The sequence below is a fragment of the Pelophylax lessonae genome (genome assembly GCF_965119305.1).
Source record: "Pelophylax lessonae genome assembly, chromosome: 3".
In the NCBI taxonomy this organism is placed as follows: Eukaryota; Metazoa; Chordata; class Amphibia; order Anura; family Ranidae; genus Pelophylax; species Pelophylax lessonae.
In genome coordinates this window covers 632,770,203-632,792,389 of record NC_138770.1, presented here as the reverse complement: position 1 = coordinate 632,792,389, position 22,187 = coordinate 632,770,203, and the positions used below count along the sequence as shown (strand labels likewise).

General features: G+C 42.8%; 1 protein-coding gene across 1 annotated transcript in view; it reads left to right on the top strand.

Annotated features, from left to right (window-relative positions):
• The first annotated feature begins 4,385 nt into the window (after positions 1 to 4,385).
• Positions 4,386 to 22,187, top strand: part of HAAO (3-hydroxyanthranilate 3,4-dioxygenase) — a 93,928-nt gene continuing 76,126 nt past the window's right edge. Inside the window, exons 1-2 of the mRNA XM_082252414.1 lie at positions 4,386 to 4,575; positions 12,283 to 12,361. Of these exons, the coding sequence (XP_082108540.1) occupies positions 4,493 to 4,575; positions 12,283 to 12,361 (162 nt within the window). The 5' untranslated portion in view covers positions 4,386 to 4,492. The remainder of the gene's footprint in view (positions 4,576 to 12,282; positions 12,362 to 22,187) is intronic.

The following is a 22,187-nucleotide window of genomic DNA, read 5'->3' as shown; positions in this document are numbered from 1 at the left end:
CATAAACTATGCAGGTTTAGGAGATATTCATTTTACCTACAGGTAAGCCTTATTATACGCTTACCTGTAGGTAAAAATTAAAAAAGCTTTAAACTATTCCTTAAAAAGGGTTGTAAACCCCCCGAAAAAAAAACAAAAAAATAAAAACCTGAAAGGCAAAGGCATAATGAGCTAGTATGCATCGCATACTAGCTCATTATGAAATACTTACCTTAAAACGAAGCCCCCACGGCCGACATGTTAACCGGTCTTCCTTCTGGGTTCGCATCCTCCCGCCATCCGATTAGCCGGAGCTGCGATGATGTCACTCTCACGCATGCACACGGGAGCCACCATTCACGGCACAGGGCTCTGAAGAAAGGGCTGCATGCAATGTAAATATCTCCTAAGCGGTGAAGCTTCACTTCCTCTTTAACTACTTACCCACAGGGCACCTATACCCCGTTCCTAACCAGGCCAATTTTCACCTTTCAATGCTCTCACATTTTGAATGACAATTACTCAGTTATTCAACACTGTACCCAAATGAAATCGTTGTCCTTTTTTCACACAAATAGAGCTTTCTATTGGTGATATGTAATCATCACTGTTTTTTTTTTTTTTTTTGTGCTATAAATGAAAAAAAGACCGACATTTTGTTAAAAATAGCTTTTTTTCTTGGTTTCGGCTAAAACATTTTGCAAATTAGTAATTTTTCTTCATAATGTTTTGATCAAAAGTTATACGGCTACATATCTTTGGAAAAATAACCCAAATAAGTATATATTATTTGGTCTTTGTGAAGGTTATAGAGTCTACAAGCTATGGTGCCAATCATTGAAAATTAATCACACCTGATGTACTGACGGCCTATCTCATTTCTTCAAACACTAATGTAGCAGGTTTTCCAGGCCTTTGGCCTGATGTGGGTCTGCCATTGTTATCAGTTACCTCTCCAGCCCATGTGAGCTGCGGCCCTGGGTGTGAGAACTGACACATTGACAACTCCGGCATCTTTGTTTGGTTTTTTTATTGTAGTTTAGGAGATGGGAGAAGGGAATGAGTGGGATACTCCTTTGGCTCGACTATATACAATTCTGGGACTGTTGTAGAAAAATGCCCTTTAGCACTGTCTTGACGCCAGCCGACGCTAGCCAACGCTGACTGACACTTGAAACACACTGTAACTCTGAAAGCTGTGCTGGAACTCCGACTTAAGTCCAGAAGATCCAGGACTGTAGCATAAGGGACTTCTGACACTGCTTGCACTCAAAAGTCACTGACTACCCCCTCCTGCCTTGCTCTAGCTTGAGGTAACTTGTTGTGAAATCATGTATGGCTGCAACTCTCCACAGGTGCACCCACACTGTGCACTTTCTCTTCAGGGCCTAAACTGCAGGCGCCCCATTTAACACTTCAGGGTCCTCAACATAGATACCCTCTCTATCACTTCAGGGTCCTCTAACTAGGTACCCCCTTTACAGCTAGCTGATACTTGGATCCTAGAACCTTCTCCGGAGTGGTCCCCACTGACTCTAGGCAGACCCCCAGGGGCAATCCTCAGTACTCACAACCTGTGTAGGCTTTCCTGGGACTGGACCCCTCTCGCACTCCGCTGGTTCTCGGCACACCGGATCCCCCTCAGCTCAACTCAGCACTCTCTGGATTCTCAGGCAGCACCCAAGACATCCGCTTCCTCTGACAGGAGGAGAGACAGCCGTCCTCTCCCTCCTGGGACTCTGCTTCCCGCTAAAGACAATGAGTCATGCATCCCCCCTCAGACTTATACCCACTCCCAGAATCCTTTGCTGCAGAATCTGCCTTCTGGGGTAGCTACAAGCCTAAATGTGTCCCTGATTGGGTTTCCTCCACTGTCCTATGAGAAGCCTCTCATGGAGCCAGTGGGGAGACTCCCCTCTCAGCAAACACACCTGGAAACCATGACACCCTACCAAAAAGAAATCATGGCCCTGCTGTTAGGCAGACAAGGCCCACTATGCATTTACCTAGCACCTCCCTGTAGGGTGCTACACTAACAAGCCAGGACAGTACAAATACCCCCCAAAATTACCCTTTTTGGAAAGCAGACATTCCAAGGTATTTAGTAAGAGGCATGGTGAGTTTTTTGAAGTCGTGATTTTTTCCCACAATTCTTTGCAAAATTAAGATTTTTTTTACAATATTGTCATATTACCAATTTTTATTTCTCACACACTGTATATGCATACTTGCAATTACACCCCAAAAATACATTCTGCTGCTCCTCCTGAGTATGGCGATACCACGTGTGAGACACACCCTGGCCACATACAAAGGCCCAACATCCAAGTAGCACCTCTAGGCATTCTAGGAGCATAAATACACATAATTTTACTGAAAACCTATCACACTTTTGAAGGCCCTGGAACACCAGGACAATGGCCCACAAAATTACCCCATTTTGGAATGCAAACACCCCAACACATAATCTATGAGACATTATGAGTCTTTTGAACATGTCATTTTCTCCCACAGGGTTTTGGAAAATGTGGAAAAAAATGTAAACGCATATTTTTTATTTTTTTTGCTTTTACACAAAGTTGTCCATTTATACAATATTTCTTACACATAGCATGTACATAGCATAAAGTACACCCCAAAATACATTCTGCTACTCCTCCTGAGTATGGTGATACCACATATGTGAGATTTTAATGGGCCATACACACTATACAATTCTTTAGATTTTTTCCTTTAGATTTACCAAAACCATATAATATGAGGTCAAATCTAAACACTTTCAATTTGTATGCAATCAGGCAGGCCCTTGCACTACATAGTTGAAGGTAAATCTAAAGGAAATCTAACAACAAAAGTTGTATAGTGTGTATCCAGCTTTATACAGCCTGGCCACATACAGAGACCCAACATGCAGGGAGCACCGTCAGGTGCTCTAGGAACATAAAATTACAAATCTAATTTCCTGACTACCTATTACACTTTTGTGAGGCACTATAGGGCACTGGAGTGGCACTAATGTAGCACGGATGAGCACTAATGTGGCACAGATGAGGCACAGAGGAGCACTAATGTGTAATGGACGAGGCACAGATGAGCACTAATGTGGCATGGACGAGGCACGGATGAGCACTAATGTGGCATGGACGAAGCACGGGTGAGCACTAATGTGGCATGGACGAGGCACGGGTGAGCACTAATGTGGCATGGACGAGGCACGGAGGAGCACTAATGTGGCATGGATGAGGCATGGGTGAGCACTAATGTGGCATGGACGAGGCATGGGTGAGCACTAATGTGGCATGGACGAGGCACAGGTGAGCACTAATGTGGCATGGACGAGGCACGGATGAGCACTAATGTGGCATGGACGAGACACGGATGAGCACTAATGTGGCATGGACAAGGCACGGATGAGCACTAATGTGGCATGAATGAGGCACGGATGAGTACTAATGTGGCATGGATGAGGCACGGATGAGCACTAATGTGGCATGGATGAGGCACAGGTGAGCCCTAATGTTGCATGGATGAGGCACGGATGAGCCTTAATGTGGCATGGACGAGGCACAGGTGAGCACTAATGTGGCATGGATGAGGCACGGATGAGCACTAATGTGGCATGGACGAGACACGGATGAGCACTAATGTGGCATGGACAAGGCACGGATGAGCACTAATGTGGCATGAATGAGGCACGGATGAGTACTAATGTGGCATGGATGAGGCACGGATGAGCACTAATGTGGCATGGATGAGGCACAGGTGAGCCCTAATGTTGCATGGATGAGGCACGGATGAGCCTTAATGTGGCATGGATGAGGCAAGGATGAGCCCTAATGGGACATGAATGAGGCACGGATGAGCACTAATGTAGCATGGATGAGGCACGGGTGAGCACTGATGTGGCATGGATGAGGCATGGGTGAGGCACGGATGTGGCACAGATGAGGCACGTGGTAAAGGGCCGCAGGAAGCACAATTCTGGGAGGACGTCCCTGTATGCCCTCCCAGAACTAGCTGACTGTGTTGTAGCCATCATTCGGTTATTACCTGGTCGGCAAGTGGTTAAACTAAGGGCGTGAATAAGGTTCAGGAGGACAGTATTATCAACATGAAGCTAAAATCAAGAACACAGGGGCATGACCTCAATCTAGCAGGAGAAGAAATTAAAAACAGCTTAGAAAGTCTTTTTTTACAGAAATAGTAGTTGATGCTTGGAACAAACGTCCAGCAGATGCAATAATAAGTGAATAAAAATTTACTTGGGACAATCACAGATTTATCTTCACACAAAAAAGATTAAAGAAAAAAAAAAAGGGGTAGACCCATGGATCACTTGGTATTTTTCTGCCGTCACTCTTCTATGTTTCTGTCTGCGTTTACCTTTGCCTCTTTCAACCTTTGTTCAGTAAACACGCAGTGGTCTTTAAAATGCCAGGATCAGTAACCAGATTCCACACTGCCTGTCCAATCTATGAGTCAAAACTGAGCTAAAGGAGTTCTTCCTACAGCCATGGAATTCCAGCCAATCAATGTAACCAAATGGATAGAAGAGAACAAAGCTGATTTCTTACCACCTGTGTGCAACAAACTCATGTAAGTAGATCTCCGTCATCCATAAGAATGAAGGTTTTGAATGTATTTGTCAATATGGATTTTGTGGACAAATCCAAAAATGCCGCACATAGATACCAATTTTATGTGTGTGTCTATCGATATTCCATGTTTTATGGCATGGAATGTTTGTAAAGTGAAACCAAAGTGAATCTGAGTCTGTTTGCCCTTTGTACATGTGACTATGCATGGGTTTTATGCAGCTTTAATGCTCATTCAGACATTCCTTTACATGCATTTTGCATACATCAATGCAAAACTTTTTGTGTTTTTATAGATCTTTTCCGCATTCTAAGGCCTCTTACACACGGCCATAAAAAGAAAACGCATACACAGGCTTATTAAAAATTATGGATCTGAACACAGCTACTTTGTTTTCAATGGACCCTGTCGCAGAGTCGCAGAGGTGCTTAACCACTTGAGCCCTTGAAGATTTTACCCCCTTCATGACCAGGCCATTTTTTTGCTATTCGGCACTGTGCTACTTTAACTGGTAATTGCATGGTCATGCAACACTGTACCCAGATTAAATTTATATAATTTTTTTTCCACACAAGTAGAGCTTTCTTTTGGTGGTATTAAACCCCCAAACATTTTATTTATTTATTTATATATATATATATATATATATATATATATGTGTGTATATATATATATATATATATATATATATATATATATATATATATATATAATTTTTTTTTTTAGCAAAGACTCTGGAGAATAAAATGGTGGTCTTTCAAACACAGCAGTCTTTCAAACCCAATTTGTTTAGAAAAAATACACTTCACTGAATTAAAAAAAAAACAGTAAAGTTAGCCCAACTCTTTTGTATATTGTGAAAGATGATGTCACGCCGAGTAAATAGATAACTAAAATATTACAGTTTAAAAATGTGCACACTCATACTCGTGGAATGGCAACAAACGACAGTACTTAAAAATCTCCATAGGCGACAGTTTAAAAATATTTAACGTGTACCAGTTAAGAGTTACGGTGGAGGTCATTTGCTAGAATTTTTTCCCGTACTCTGACGATGGTGGCGATACCTCACATGTGTGATTTAAACACTGTTTACATTTGCGGGCCCGACTTACGTAGACGTTTTCTTTGGTGCACATGGGGATGGGGCACTTTAAACTTTTTTTTTTTTTTTCACTGTTCCTTTAAAAAAAAAATCTGATCACTTTTGTTGCTGTAACAAGGGAGGTAAACATCCCTTGTGACAGTAATAGGCAGTGACGGTTACTCCTAATAGAGGGATCTGGGGTCTAAAAGACCCCAAATCCCTCCTTTGCACTTAAAAGTATTCAAAACGCCAAAATCTGTGTTTTTTAGAATACTGTCATTTTCCCATCCTCGTGTTTTTTGTGTAGGAACTTTCTGCCAGGAAAATCTGAAGTTCATACATCATGGCACAAGAACCCTTATTCATATTGCTAATAAAGAAACTGCCTTGTCATCTTTCCTGTTGCTACATGCAGTTTCCTGCATCAGAAACCCACTAAAATACACTATGCATATATTTGACTTCTAATGGAAAAATAAAGTGTGAATAGAAGCATTTAAATGCAGCAAGAATTTGTAAAAATACTGATTCTATGCAGCATTGTATACCCCATTAACCACTTTAAGACCACAATCTCCTAAAAGCAAAAGATCAAAAACATATTTGCTTAAAAAAAGAAAAAAAAGAATTGTTCTCCCCAATAGACCGGTCCTGATGTTGCTTCGGTCCTCCAAGGCCATAGAGGCGATCAGAGATGATCTGGTCTCTGTCCGCCTCTGTGACTAGCCAGCTGCACCATCAGATCGCTTTTCGGTCGTGCTGGTGTAAACGGTAAGCTGGCTAATGAGTCGCTTGGACCGCTTTAATGAGAAAGCTGCTGGCTGAAAAGATAAAATACTGGGGTTATGACTGATAGCTTGAAGCCACAAGCAGCACTGCCGGCTGCCCAGTTATGAAGCCGGTGCCAGGAACCCAAAGGCTAGTAAAGGCTAGTAATATTTACAGTTTATTACACTAAAGTGTTCAGGGCGGTGTTGCGTTTTTTAACAATTATTGCTTCTGTTGCATACAACTCTATATTCCTCGGTACAGAATATTTCTTCTTTGTTTACTCTGTTGCAAAATAATTCTTGCTATTACTTAATCAGATGCTGGGTCTCTGTACCTTGAGCCTTTGGGAGTGTATATACAGCTACCTGCAATAAACCTTACCTGCCCAGCCAGGTGTGTCAGTGTGTGCAGTGCTGTTCAGAGATGTGGGCACAGGAACAGGAGACCCAACACATCAAGTGGCTCCTTCGGGGGTTTAAGTGGAAGTCCAGGCTAAAACTAAAATCTCGAAATCTACTTGCAGCCACAATCTAAGACTAACCTATCTAGCCCTGCAAAGCAAACTTGCTATACATACTGTAAGGGAACCACGACCCACACTGTGCTTGTCGACTTCCATCAGTATATGGCTTTTTTCAGACTTGTACATAGATATCAAATATTCCAGCCACCCCCATGCAAAGCTAGCCGACAGCTAGCTTATTCTGGAACCTTCTCCTTTATTGAAAAGTCACACAGTTTATATACAGCATGGACATCCCCTTCTGATCAGATTACCAAACACAGGTCATTATCATATGCAGATGAAATTGTATACAGAAATAGAATTAACCTGAACTAATTATCTAGCCATCTGGACAGAAACAATATGTGAGTTCATTAACAATTAGCAATGGGACAGACAGGCTTAACAGAATACACATCACACCTCAATACACTGACAATAGGAAGTGACCGCCAGTGACAGATTGTCTGTCTTTGACATTGAGGTACAATATACATTATCATAAGTGTAAACGCAGAACCCATTTGAAGCAATCCAAACCATATTCTCAGTGTTCATTAAGTACCTGTCTTTCACTCCCAGTGACGGTGAGTATCGTCACACATACCTTTTCTGAATGAAGATAAGAAAGATCTCCTGCTCCAGGTGAGATAAATGAGTCTGATGGAACCTCCACATACAGTGCCTTGCGAAAGTATTCGGCCCCCTTGAACTTTGACCTTTTGCCACATTTCAGGCTTCAAACATAAAGATATAAGACTGTAATTATTTGTGAAGAATCAACAACAAGTGGGACACAATCATGAAGTGGAACAAAATTTATTGGATATTTCAAACTTTTTTAACAAATAAAAAACTGAAAAATTGGGCGTGCAAAATTATTCAGCCCCCTTAAGTTAATACTTTGTAGCGCCACCTTTTGCTGCGATTACAGCTGTAAGTCGCTTGGGGTATGTCTCTATCAGTTTTGCACATCGAGAGACTGAAATTTTTGCCCATTCCTCCTTGCAAAACAGCTCAAGCTCAGTGAGGTTGGATGGAGAGCGTTTGTGAACAGCAGTTTTTAGTTCTTTCCACAGATTCTCAATTGGATTCAGGTCTGGACTTTGGGCCATTCTAACACCTGGATATGTTTATTTGTGAACCATTCCATTGTAGATTTTGCTTTATGTTTTGGATAATTGTCTTGTTGGAAGACAAATCTCAGTCCCAGTCTCAAGGTCTTTTGCAGACTCCATCAGGTTTTCTTCCAGAATGGTCCTGTATTTGGCTCCATCCATCTTCCCGTCAATTTTAACCATCTTCCCTGTCCCTGCTGAAGAAAAGCAGGCCCAAACCACGATGCTGTCACCACCATGTTTGACAGTGGGGATGGTGTGTTCAGGGTGATGAGCTATGTTGCTTTTACGCCAAACATAACGTTTTGCATTGTTGCCAAAAAGTTCGATTTAGGTTTCATCTGACCAGAGCACCTTCTTCCACATGTTTGGTGTCTCCCAGGTGGCTCGTGGCAAACTTTAAACAACACTTTTTATGGATATCTTTAAGAAATGGCTTTCTTCTTGCCACTCTTCCATAAAGGCCAGATTTGTGCAGTATACGACTGATTGTTGTCCTATGGACAGAGTCTCCCACCTCAGCTGTAGATCTCTGCAGTTCATCCAGAGTGATCATGGGCCTCTTGGCTGCATCTCTGATCAGTCTTTTCCTTGTATGAGCTGAAAGTTTAGAGTGACGGCCAGGTCTTCGTAGATTTGCAGTGGTCTGATACTCCTTCCATTTCAATATTATCGCTTGCACAGTGCTCCTTGGGATGTTTAAAGCTTGGGAAATCTTTTTGTATCCAAATCCAGCTTTAAACTTCTCCACAACAGTATCTCGGACCTGCCTGGTGTGTTCCTTGTTCTTCATGATGCTCTCTGCGCATTAAAACTGACCTCTGAGATTATCACAGTGCAGGTGCATTTATACGGAGACTTGATTACACACAGGTGGATTCTATTTATCATCATTAGTCATTTAGGTCAACATTGGATCATTCAGAGATCCTCACTGAACTTCTGGAGAGAGTTTGCTGCACTGAAAGTAAAGGGGCTGAATAATTTTGCACGCCCAATTTTTCAGTTTTTATTTGTTAACAAAGTTTGAAATATCCAATAAATTTCGTTCCACTTCATGATTGTGTCCCACTTGTTGTTGATTCTTCACAAAAAATTACAGTTTTATATCTTTATGTTTGAAGCCTGAAATGTGGCAAAAGGTCGCAAAGTTCAAGGGGGCCGAATACTTTTGCAAGGCACTGTAAGTGCCAGCCCCGGCTCACCCCCGTAAACGATATCAAGATAAAAAGAAACGGCTGCACATCACTGGAGTTCCAAATGCCTTTCTTAAGCTATCCATGGTGGCACAACAAAACACCAATCAGTCCAGGTAGACACGTTTCACGCAGTGCAACTGTGCTTAACAGCTTGCCGGCTGCCCGCCGCAGATTTACTGCGGCTGGCTGGCTTGGCTGCGCGAACTGACGTAGGGCTACATCGGCTCGTGGGAGCGGCCCTGGGGGCGGGCGGAATTGCAGCGGGGATGCCGATGCATGGGCCGGCCGCCCCAATTGCCGCCGGGCTCCCGCAATCGCTCCCCGCTGAGAGAGGACAGTCAGCTGTTGTAAACACAGCTGACAATTGTTCTCTCTGAAATAACAGAGCGTCTGTGTTCCTCTTATATTGGAACACAGGTCTCTGTGATCATTTCACAAGTCCCTCCCCCACAGTTAGAAAACACTCCCCTAGGCTCACACTTAACCCTTTGATCACCCCTAGGTTACTCACTTCCCTGCCAGTGTCATTATTACAGTAACAGTGCATATTTATAGCACTGATCACTGTAGTAATGTCCCTGGTACCCCCAAAAGTGTCAAAAATGTCAGTCAGGGGTCTGATCTGTCCGCCGCAATGTCGCAGTCCCACTAAAAATCGCAGATCGCCACCATGACTAGTAAAAATAAATAAATAAATAGAAATTACATAAATCTTTCCCCTAGTTTGTAGGCGCGATAACTTTTGTGAAATGCAATCAAAATACGCTTATTGCGGTTTTTTTTCTTTTTTTTCTTACCAAAAATATGTAGCAGAATACAAATTGGCCTAAAAGGATGAAAAAATGTGATTTTAATTTTTTTTTTTTGGGAATGTTATATAGCAAAATGTTAAAAATGTTTTTTTTTTTTTTTTTTTTTTTTTTTCAGAATTATCGCTCTTCTTTTTTTGCACAGGTTTTTTTTTTTAATTGCACAGGTGATCAAATACCACCAAAAGAAAGCTCTATTTGTGGGAAAAAAAGGACATCAATTTTATTTGGGTACAGCGTCGGTCGACCACGCAATTGTCCGTTAAAATAACACATTGCCGACTTCCAAAAAATGGCCTTTGCACATTAAGAGGGCAAATCCTTCCGGTCCAGAACTGGTAATTCATTACGTGCACTGTGTGAAACCCATCTACCTGGACTGCTTGGTGTTTTGTTGTGCCACCTTGCATTTGGAACTCCAGTGATGTGCAGCTGTTTCTTCTTATCTTCATAACTTTTCTGAAGCTGCTCCGGTCTTCAGCGGCCGAAGCCCTGTGCAGGAGACAGCTGACAATGGCTGGAAAATGTCTGGGAAGTGACGTCACCCGTAGACTTACTATGGAGGTTCCGTTGTCAGCTGCTTCTCCAGCACCCACCTCCACAGAGAAGCCATCGCTGACAGCTTAGCGTAGAATCGGATCGGCTTCAGAAAAGGTACGTATAGCAAGTTTTGCTTTACAGAGTTAGCTAGGTTAGTCTTAGATTGTGGCTGCCTGTAGATTTAAAGATTTTAGTTTTAGCCTGAGCTTCCACTTTAACACTACAATGACAAAACATGGGGGAATGTGCAGGCATTGGAGACATTTTTTTTTCATTTTGCCCAGACATACACTTTAATTACGATTAAGATGTCTGCTACTATAGATCTAGTACTATTATGATGTCTATTAATATATATATATATGTTGTACTATATACACTATATTACCACAGGTATTGGGACGCCTGCCTTTACACACATGTATGAACCTTAATGGCATCCCAGTCTTAGTCTGTAGGGTTCAATATTGAGTTGGCCCACCCTTTGCAGCTATAACAGCTTCAACTCTTCTGGGAGGGCTGTCCACAAGGTTTAGGAGTGTTTGACCATTCTTGCAGAAGCACATATGTGAGGTCAGGCACTGATGTTGGACAAGAAGGCCTGGCTTTCAGTCTCCACTCTAATTCACCCCAAAGTTGTTCTGTCAGGTTGAGGTCAGAACTCTGTGCAGGCCAGTCAATTTCCTCCACCTCAAACTCACTCGTCCATTTATTTATGGACCTTGCTTTGTGCACTGGTCCAAATCATTTAGTGGAGGAAGGAATATGGTGTGGGGTTGTTTTTCAGGGGTTGGGCTTGGCGTGATGGGAACTCTTAAGGTGTCAGCATGCCAAGACATTTTGGGCAATTTCATGTTTGTGGGAACAGTCTGAGGATGGCCCCTTCCTGTTCCAACATGATTGCACAGCAGTGCACAAAGCAAGGTCCATAAAGACATGGATGAGCGAGTTTGGGGTGGAGGAAATTGATTGGCCTGCACAGAGTCCTAACCTCAACCCAATAGGGATTGATTAGAACAAAGAATGCGAGCAAAGTCTTCTTGTCCAACATCAGTGCCTGACCTCGAAAATGCGTTTCTGGAACAATGGTCAAACATTCCCATATACACACTCCTAAACCTTGTGGACAGCCTTTCCAGAAGAATTGAACCTGTTATAGCTACAAAGGGTGGGCCAACTCAATATCGAACCCTATGGACTGAGACTGTGATGCCATTAAAGTTTATGTGCGTGTAAAGGGCAGGCGTCCCAATACTTTGGTAATATAGTGTATCTAGTACTATTATGGTGTCTACTACTATATATCTAGTACTATATATATCTAGTGCTATTATATCATCTAGTATTCTATGTCACATTTGGTGATAAAACAGTGCTATTTTAATGCAAAATGGAGAGCATTGTTCCAACTTAAATACAGTTGAGAACTATGTAATTACCATGGTCTGGAGGTCTGGGTGCAGTTTTTTCTTATCATCGTGTTTATAATTTATACTTGGTGTACCTGAGTATCTCGGGATGTAATTTGGGTATGAGCACAATGAAGATAAGATGGCAGCAATGGAGAATACATCTGTAGCCTAACAATTATCTGCTGGGGAGAGAAGGAACATTGCTAATTAGAGGAGCGTTCCTTCGAGTCATATTTTTGCATTAAAATTTTATATTTGTTTTTAAGGCACAATGATCAGCTGAAGGTAATGTTTGTCGGAGGCCCGAACCAAAGAAAGGATTATCACATTGAGGAAGGAGAAGAGGTAATATCATCTCTTTACTCTTATAGTGTAATGTCATAATTTGTTCTACTAAATATAATAAGTTTGTTTTAAAAGGAAACTATAATGGCTTTGAATCAATTCTATTTAAACAGTTTTTTCTTAAGTGTATACTTTTTTTTTTTTTTTACTTTTGTTTTCAATCTCTTATTTTGGCAAATAAACATTTAAAGCAGAGCTACATCCAAAAGGGGAAGCTCCGCTCCCCCCCCCCCCCTTACGCTGTCACATTTGGCACCTTTGGGGGGGGGGAGGGGGAATACCTGTCAAAACCAGGTACCCGCTCCCATTTTTGCGTAAGATCACTGAGCAGCGATCTATGCAATTTCTGGTACTTACAACTCCCCCCCCCCCCCTGCTGCCTTCTGGGAGACATATAGTTCCCAGAAGACAGCAGGACCATTCAGAAAGTGCATCGCGACACGCACATGTACAGTAGGAAACAGGCTGTGAAGCCACAAGGCTTAACTTCCTGTTTCCCCTAGGGCCAGTTCACACCATAGAAACGCAGTCCAGATGCGTTCCAGATGCTTTTCTGCATGTGCATTTTTGATGTGTTCCAGCGCGTTTCTGATGCATTTTTGGTGTGTTGTTGATGCAGTCCAGTGCATTTTTCTCCATCCTTTTTTAACCTTAGGGACCAGTTCAAACCATAGAAGCGCAGTCCAGATGCGTTCCAGATGTTTTCTGCATGCGTGTTTTTGATGCATTTTTGATGTGTTCCAGCGCGTTTCTGATGCATTTTTGGTGTGTTGTTGATGCAGTCCAGTGCATTTTTCTCCATCCTTTTTTAACCTTAGGGACCAGTTCAAACCATAGAAGCGCAGTCCAGATGCGTTCCAGATGTTTTCTGCATGCGTGTTTTTGATGCATTTTTGGTGTGTTTTTGATGCAGTCCAGTGCATCCCCCCTCCCTCTCTTTTTTCTTAACCTTAAATAAGGACATGTGTGTTCCAGTGCATTTTTGGTGCATATTGATGTGTTGTACAGCATTCCAGTGCAGGAAAAATGCAGCATGTTCTACTTTTTTTTTTTTTCTGAAACTGGAAGGCACTGGAACTGCAAGCACTGATGTGAACTATGCCACTGAAAACCATATAACCTGCTTGCGTTTTTGATGCAGAAAAAAAACGCACTGGACTGCATGTGATGTGAACTGGCTATTAGTGAAGATACCGGCGCCTTTATCCGGGGCTGATGGTCAGATCGACTAGGAATGCCAACATCACAGGATTCCTGGACAGGTAAGTATTTGTAGCTGCTGACATTTTACATTTTTTTTATTATTTTTTTTTTTTTACAGACTGTAACTCCTCTTTAATACATGAAAAGGATTCCCAGAGCACTATGTATTAGCTAAAGAGACAGCACAACACATGAAGCCTGCTTTGAGGCTCTGCATGCCTGACTGAAATCTTGGGCTAATTTGCTGCAATGACTCATTGAGTTCTGTAAACAATAGGCTTCTGTCAGCACAGGTTAGGCCTCATGTACACAGGGTGTGGGAAAATGCAGGTTTTTTTAGCCTCTAAACTTTTTTCTATGCCAGTCTATGTGGCCATGCACACATATGCGTGTACAGACATATTAGAAGAGGAGTGTTTAGAGCAGGCACGTCCAACCTGCGGCCTCACAATTTTTTATTTTTTTTTGCTGGAGAGGAAGGAAGTCGAGTCGGGGGCACGGCCACAGAGGCAGCCTCAGAGGGGATCATCCACTAGTTGTTTTAAATTAGTGCTGGGGGGCGCGGCAGCACAGGAAGGGCGCGGTGGCGTTTTATTACTTATATACCTTAACTAATAGTATATATATTGTATGCGGCCCAAGAACATTTCTGTACAATCAATGTGGCCCAGAGAAGCCAAAAGGTTGGACACCCATGATTTAGAGGCTTAAAAAATAGTGCACCACCAGCGAGTTTAGGAGAGAAGCATTTGGGCAGAAAAAAGCCCCTAAACGCATGTAAATGCTAGACACGTTTACCACTTAAGCGTTCGTTTATGTCCAGAATAAATTAAAGCAGACCTTCACCCTCTCCTCTCCATCCTGCTTCCCCTCTGCAGTGCCAATATCCCTTTTTTTTCATCAAAGGATCGCCCCCCCCCTAGTTTCCTGAATTCGCCCAGACAAATGACTTGTTGCCCCCAGTGCCTCCTGGGATGCATGATATGCAGATCTATTCAGCAAAGAGGAGGGGGGTGACCCTCGCAGCGCCTACAACCGGAAGAGCGGGCAGCTGTACAACATGGCAGCGCTGAAACCATGCAGCAACTGCAGAAAAGAGGATCCCAGCAGCAGCAACGCTGAACCCACTGGCTAGGTGAGTTTGCTTACTGTGCAGAAGACAGTAAACGGTAAGCAAAGGGAAAAATTGTGAGGGGGAGGAAAAAAGGCTGCAGTTCCTTTTTAATGTTCTGGCCAATAGAAAAAATGAATGCCCAAACACTTGAGGCGCCTAAACGCATCTAGAAACATTTGCAAATCATGGCCTTAGAAGCATTTGTGTTGCTTTTTCCTCCCCTGGAGCAAAGGCATCCAGGGGAGACAAAAAAAAATATCCTGTGTGCATGGGGCCTTGGAGTAATACTAGAGCTCCTCATGTTGGCTTGATAGAAAATCCTTATATATAGATAGATATTATCTATCTATCTATCTATCTATCTATCTATCTATCTATCTATCTATCTATCTATCTATCTATCTATCTATCTATCTATCTATCTATCTATCTATCTATCTATCTATCTATCTATCTATCTATCTATCTATCTATCTATCTATCTATCTCTATCTACTGTGTGTGTATGTATATATATATATATATATATATATACATATTCAGGGCTGTCTTTAACGCGGGGAAAAAGGGGCAGCTGCCATTGGCCCAACCATTGTTCAGGGGCCCAAAGCAGCTGCCCCTTGAGCCCGTGCTACTGCCCGCCTGGTCTTTCGTCACTTGCTGTTTGCTCACTACTGTCTGTTGTAAATACAGAAGCGCTGCTTCTGTAATTACATGTGACGGCGCTCTTCTGTTGGCGACCGTTCAGATCCCTCACTGCTCTACACATTTCTATATGAGAGCAGAGGAGGGAGAGCAGACGAGTGAGAGAGAAAATCTACACAGACACAAGCTGAGCTCCCCTTGAAGCCAATAGCCTGCACGTTTTGTAGCCCCACTAAGTTTTCCAAATGTTGGGAGAGGATTTGGGGCGGGAGAAAAGCTTTGTACTGGGGGGGGGCAGATTGGCGGGGGTTAGACTTCTAAACTGGGGGGGAGAGCTATGTACTTGGGGGGGGGGGGATGGAGAACGTTGATGTACAAAGCACAGCCCTCATCCCTGCATTTTGCACACAGCACAGCGGATAATGTGTAATGTACTTTGTTTTAGCCTCGTTGCCGGCCCGTCTGGTCACCCAGTTAATTAGCATGTTAATTATAACATTGTCTAGATGTGGATTCCCATTCACCTATTGTTTCTGTCCAGATGGCTAGTTAATTAGCTCAGGTTAATTATGTTTCTGGTTACAGTTTGCATTGTTAGGGTCAGGAGGGGGATGTCCCCTTGTGCAGTACATATTCTGTTTGTTTGTTCAAAAAACAGTTCCAGATTTTATACAAGCTATTCTCGGCAAGTCTTGTATATTGAGGCTACAATATCTGATATCTATGTTCAAGATTGGAGGAAGCGGTATACTGACGAAAGCACGAAAGCACACAAACAAACTGTGGGTCGGTTCTGTCATATTGGTGGCAAGCAGTGGGATGCTTCCTGCAGTCTGGGACATCCAAACCTCCACCAGGATCCAAGCTCCGGATAGCAGAAGAGGAAAGGTACAGATACCAGCCATCATGGAAGTGGAGTTCGGAAAGAGGTGGCGAGAAATGCGGATACAGCACAGGTGATCAGTGTCAGAGCAGATCTTGCTAGGATGGTATGATTCAATCCGCTGGGAACTCTGGAAGGAAACGCTAGCCCGTGAACAGCAACACTAGGGAAAAATCCTCCCCTTCATCCAGGAAAGATACTGGTCGCAGTAACAATTGCGGGTGCTGTTTTTGGGAGAAAAACTGCACAAGGAGCAGACAGAGTTAAGTTGGTTTGGGCAGAAACGTGGTTGGAAGAGTTATAGAGCCCTCCAGTGGCATGTATCCCAATCATGCCCTTGGATAGCGGATGACAGCCCAATGGAAGACTTTGGCTACGGCGGCTTGGGACTGTTGTACGGGAAGCTGTATGGGTCCCCTAACTTTGGGATCGATCTGGAGTGGCAGTTGGAAGAAATGATGGATGGAATATAGAGAAGAGATCCTGAACATCTTGAAAGTTCTCTGGGCACTGGACGATATGGAGTTTCTGGCCATTCAGGAATGGGAGCTGGAGGTTGCCTAGAGATGGCTGCTAGACTCTGTTCAGCGCCGGGGCTGGGCTCCCTTTGCGGGAATATTCAGAAGTACCAGCTGACAGTCCAGAAATCCTGGCTGAAGAGTCGGCAATGTGGCACAGTAACAGTGTGCTTTGATCACCTGCACCCACAGCTATGGAAGTGGAGCTCTTATGGCGGATGCAACAAGTGTTAACTGACCTTGACAAACTTGTTTCTGCACAGGACGAGCTTGGGTGGAGGAATGCATCTGTCCAGCAGCTGGATTAAGGTACGGGAGATTGAGAGGCCAGCTCATCTTCCCAGCTGCAGTTCAAGGGTTTGGGAGAAGAGGAAGCCATCCTCATTCCCCAGCCACAGATCACAGAAAATAGGGATTTAATTGATTTTTTCATCGGAGGATGATATGGATGATAAGTCACCCGCCAAAGTTTTTGGCACTGGGCCCAGGTGCCACCAGCCCGTGCCCTGGACTTGCTGGAGCTGGAGCATGTTACACCCATATTCAGGGTGTAACATGCAAAATGCTCTAAAAAGTGAACTTTTCCTTTAAAAAACACATGGCTATTTGTTTATGATAACCAGTGTTTAAAGTGAAAATCCAGGCTGTTTTGTAGGACCGGTCTCCCCAAAATGAGGGTGCAAGGAGAAAAAGTATTTAACCCATACAGTGTGTGAGGGGGGGGGGGGGTTACACCACTGCATGGGTACATTTAAAAGCAGCCCGGAGTTAGGCTTTAAGCAAACTAAATGTCATTAATTTGTTTAAAGAGAAATCAGGCTTACTTCACGGAGAATAAAAAATTACTAATTTTCCCTCTTTATTTTGGAGCATTGGCTTCCACTACATCATGCATAACTACAATATAGAAATTAAAACTTCCCTGCCATAGCGGTCCATTAACAGTCCTGGGAGACAGTACAAGTGTTTTTCTTTCATTGTCTTTTTTAATTGAGTGTGAAAAATGCATAAATTAATCATTTTAAAAGATACAGAAATCTCTAGGGAAAGAAATAAAACAAAGAAACAGAAGAAAAACAAAGTACATAATAGAAGGAGAACACAAATACATCTGTCCATTTTTGCCTCTTCTTTTTCTATTTTCCCAGATAGAGGAAAGTAGTACGACCCTTATATCCGGATAGATCAAATAATTCTCAGTTTATTGTCTTGGCTATCTTGTCTATTGTGAAGCTACCATGGGCGTGTGCTGGGGGTGTGCCAGGTGTACCTGGGCACACCCTAATCACTCTGTGTGGTGCCGATTCCCCCTACATCCCGGGCATCCACCTGTGCTGCCCCCCCCCCACACACACACACACTCATTACCCGCTGTGCTGCTGGCTTTCCTGCTCTCCCCTCGGCTGCGGAGGATGTTTAAGGATGGAGAGTGGGAGAAAGGGCTAGTCAATATGCCATTTACTGGCCCCTTAGTTTTCTAAATGAACACAGTGAACACACTCACTGTGTTCATTCATAACTGAAACATAGTAAACCGGGTTTACTATGCTTCAGTTTGTGTATGAACAGGAAGCTTCTCAGCGCAGAGAACTTTTCATTCCATTATTGTCCCGCGCAGCTGAGGCTGCAAAGAAAGGCATGTGTGTTTGAGCTTTGGGGTGTTGCAGAGTGAGATCACTGGGTGCAGCGGAGTCCATTCAGATCAAACATTGTGGAGTAAACAGGAACTGGCTTCTTTATTGGAACATAACACCGATAGCAAAGATGTCACCTCATTGTAATAAGAACAACAGACAGGAATAGATAACCAACAAGTTCAGTACAGTGTACAGGATATTACAACACATCATAGAAATGCATAGCATATCACTGAGCATTAGCGACATCTAGTGTCCTTTTTGTGAACTGCAGTTTGTGGTTGACCCAAATCTGTCAATAGCTGTCTCAGCCATATAACTTCTTGGCTTGCCTGCGCTGCAGCAACGTATTCTGCTTCAGTAGACGACAGTAAAACAGAGAGTTGCTTTTTACTAGTCCAACTGATGGCACCTCCTGACAGAAAAAATAAGTATCCACTGGTAGATTTCCTGTCGCTGGTGTCTCCTGCCCACTCAGCATCCACATATCCTGTTAAGGTGCTTTCATCGCTTGCTGGTAACTTTAACTTGTAGTGCGAAGTCCCTTTTAGATAGCGAATGATTCGCTTTACAGCATTTCAGTCTTTTTGACTTGGCATTGAAATCTTTCTGCATAGGATTCCAACAGTTGCTGCAATGTACGGCCTTGTAGCAGTGGTAAGATACAGCAATTTCCCTATTGCCTTCCTGTATTGAGTATTAGTAGGTAATGGGTTATCTTGGCAATTCATCTCCTTTAGGTAGTTGGTTTCCATAGGAGACTTTACTGGTTTGGCGTCTTCCATTCCAAATGTTTCAATTATTTCTTGTATTTTGTGTCTTTGGCTCAGAAGAAAGCTGCCATCTTCCTCTCTCTCAATCTGGATGCAGAGGTAATTCTTTATGTTGCCAAGATCTTTGGTGTTGAAGTTCTGATTTAGTTTTTCTAGGATTTCTGCTTCATCCCCTTCTTGCTCAAAGCAAATCAGGATATCATCCACATAAATAAGCATATAGACCCATCTGTCTCCCAATTTCTTTGTGTATAAGCAGGGGTCTACTTTATTCCTCAAAGTTTTGATGTGTAAGCACTTAATTATTTTTTATATTCCACGCTCTGGCTGCTTGCTTTAGTCCATATATACTCCTGCAAAGTTTGCATACTAGGTCTGGCCTTTGTTCATCTTTGAACCCTGGCGGCTGTTTCATGTAAATTTCTTCTGTTAGCTCACCATGTAGAAACACAGTTTTCACATCAAAATGTTTCACTTGCATTTTCCTTGTGACGGCTACTGTCAGTAAAGTCCGTATTGTAGTGTGCTTGACTACTGGTGCAAATGTCTCGTCATAGTCCTCTCCGTATTTTTGAGAATAGCCCTTGGCTACTAGTCTCGCTCAATTGTGCCATCTGCATTGTATTTCACTTTAAAAGTCCATTTACAGCCTATGGCTTTCCTTCCGGGTGGTAGCTCTGTAAGTGTCCATGTTTTAGTGTCATGCGTGGATTTTATCTCTTCATCAGCAGCCTTTATCCATTTACTTGCTTCTTGTTTTGAAAGCTGAGATATTTCTTCCCAGGTTGCAGGTTCGTTGATACTGTCAGTACTTGCTTTGTATGAGAGACGTACAGGTGGTTTACCTTTGTTTTCTCTTGTTGAACGTCTCGGTTTTGTTTCTGAGCCTTCTTGTGTCTGCTCTTCAGTACTGGTAGAGTCTGCACTCACTTCAACTGTTTGTTCAGAAGTTACAGAGATAGGCTGGACAATGTCAGTTTTCCCTTCTATTCTTTCTTCTACTGTTGTCATTACATTGTCTCTTAAACCTTCAACAAAAGTTATGCTGTTGCTAATGGTAACCTTGTCTGTTTTGGGATCAAGGATTCTGTAACCTTTGACATTGTCACTGTATCCAACAAAGATACCTTCAAATGCTCTGTTTTGGAGTTTGGTGTGTTTTTCTTCAGGTATGTAGATGAATGCTTTGCATCCAAAAACTCTTAAGTGTTTTACATTTGGCTTCTCATTGTGCCAAAGTTCATATGGAGTTTTCTCTATTGTTTTGGAAAGAATCTGTTCTGCAAATATGTAGCTGTCATAGCTGCTTCACCCCAGTATTTTTGTGGTAGTCCAGAGTCTGTCAGCATAAATCTGATCATTTCAGTCACAGTTCTGTTCTTTCTTTCAGCTACTCCATTTTGTTCTGGTGTATATGGGACTGTCTTTTGATGTTCTATTCCATTCTGTTTTAAGTACTCTTGTATATTATTTCCTGTGAATTCACCTCCATTGTCACTCCAAAGTATGAGAGGCTTCCTCTAAAACTTGTTACTGGTCTTTATTATAATCTTGTAACTGTGTATCTTGAATAGTCGTCTATGAAAGTCACTATGTACCTTTTGCCTCCAGGTGTAGGTGGGTTTAGGGGACCACACACATCACTATGAACTAAGTCAAGTGGTCTTGAAGCTCTCTTCTGACTGACTTTGGGAAGTGTTGCTCTTGTAGCTTTGGATTTATTGCAACATTCACACTTACTGTATTTTCCGGGGTATAGGACGACTTTTTAACCCAGGAAAATCTTCTCAAAAGTCGGGGGTCGTCTTATACGCCGGGTATCGTCTTATAGGGCGGATGCTGAAACTTCGGAGCCTACTGAACTATGCGGTAGGGGGGGGGACTCAAAAAGGGCCACGGTATGCCTGCTTGGATTGGCTCTCCCTGCTTCCAAGCCCTCCCTGTCTCAGGGACTATGGTATGCCTCTTTCACCCATCTGGCCCGCCCTTGTATCCTATTACCGTACCTCCTTCTCTGTGTCTCGCTCCCGAGGACTGCAGTAAAGCGTGTGCGAGATCTGAGAGGCAGAGAAGAACGTACGGTAACAGGATACAATGGCGGGCCAGACAGGTGAAAGAGGCATGTTTTTCTGGTCACATGGCTGCTATCTCTCTCTCTATCTCTTTTTTGCATACCCCGGGCATATGGTATTTTTAATCATAGATAGCATCTAGGTGCTGGATCACACTATATAAATGTGGAAGGGCTGGTTGTGTACAGAAAGCAAAAATATCTTTGCATTACAGACAGGATGCTGAATTCAAACATGCATTCAAAAATTAAAAAACACTGTCACTGAGATCAGGGGCCATTTTTTATTTTGTTTCCTGAGTTAAAACTTGCCAAATATATTATCCTCTAACTATTGGGTCATAGTTTGAAATCAAATATTGAAATATTGACCATATTGAAATCAAATGTGATGCTTTTTTAATTTGTATTTGGTGTGCGTTGGAAGAGGGGTAGTATATCCCAAAATCTATATTTTACCTGGAAAAGTTGGGGGTCGTCTTATACGCCCAGTCGTCTTATACGCCGGCAAATACGGTAACAGTAACTGGACAAGGGGATATTGTTAGATCCATTGTCAGATTCCTCCTCTGTAGATCCTGTATGCATTCTGGGTGTCTGTGACCTAGACGTCTGTGCCATATATGTATACAGTCATTGTGCTTGTGTGTACATAGTCTCACCTTTTCCTTCACTGTGTTGAGGTGATATAGATGATCATCCAGCTTGGCACTTGCTACTGTCTGGTTGCCGTTTAGGATTGAACGCTTGTCACCTTGGAATTTTACAGTGAGTCCCCTGGCTGTTAGACGCTTCACAGACAAGAGTCCTCCTTCTAGATTAGGAACATAAAGCACATCTTTCAGTGGTATGGCTAGGTTGTGTCCCGCATCATCAGGGCATACAAGGGTTCCATGCCCATATCCTTCTGCATGTATTTTGCTTCCATCTGCAAGATAAATAGTTTCTTTGTTGTTCAGATCAAGTTCTGTGAAAAAACTTC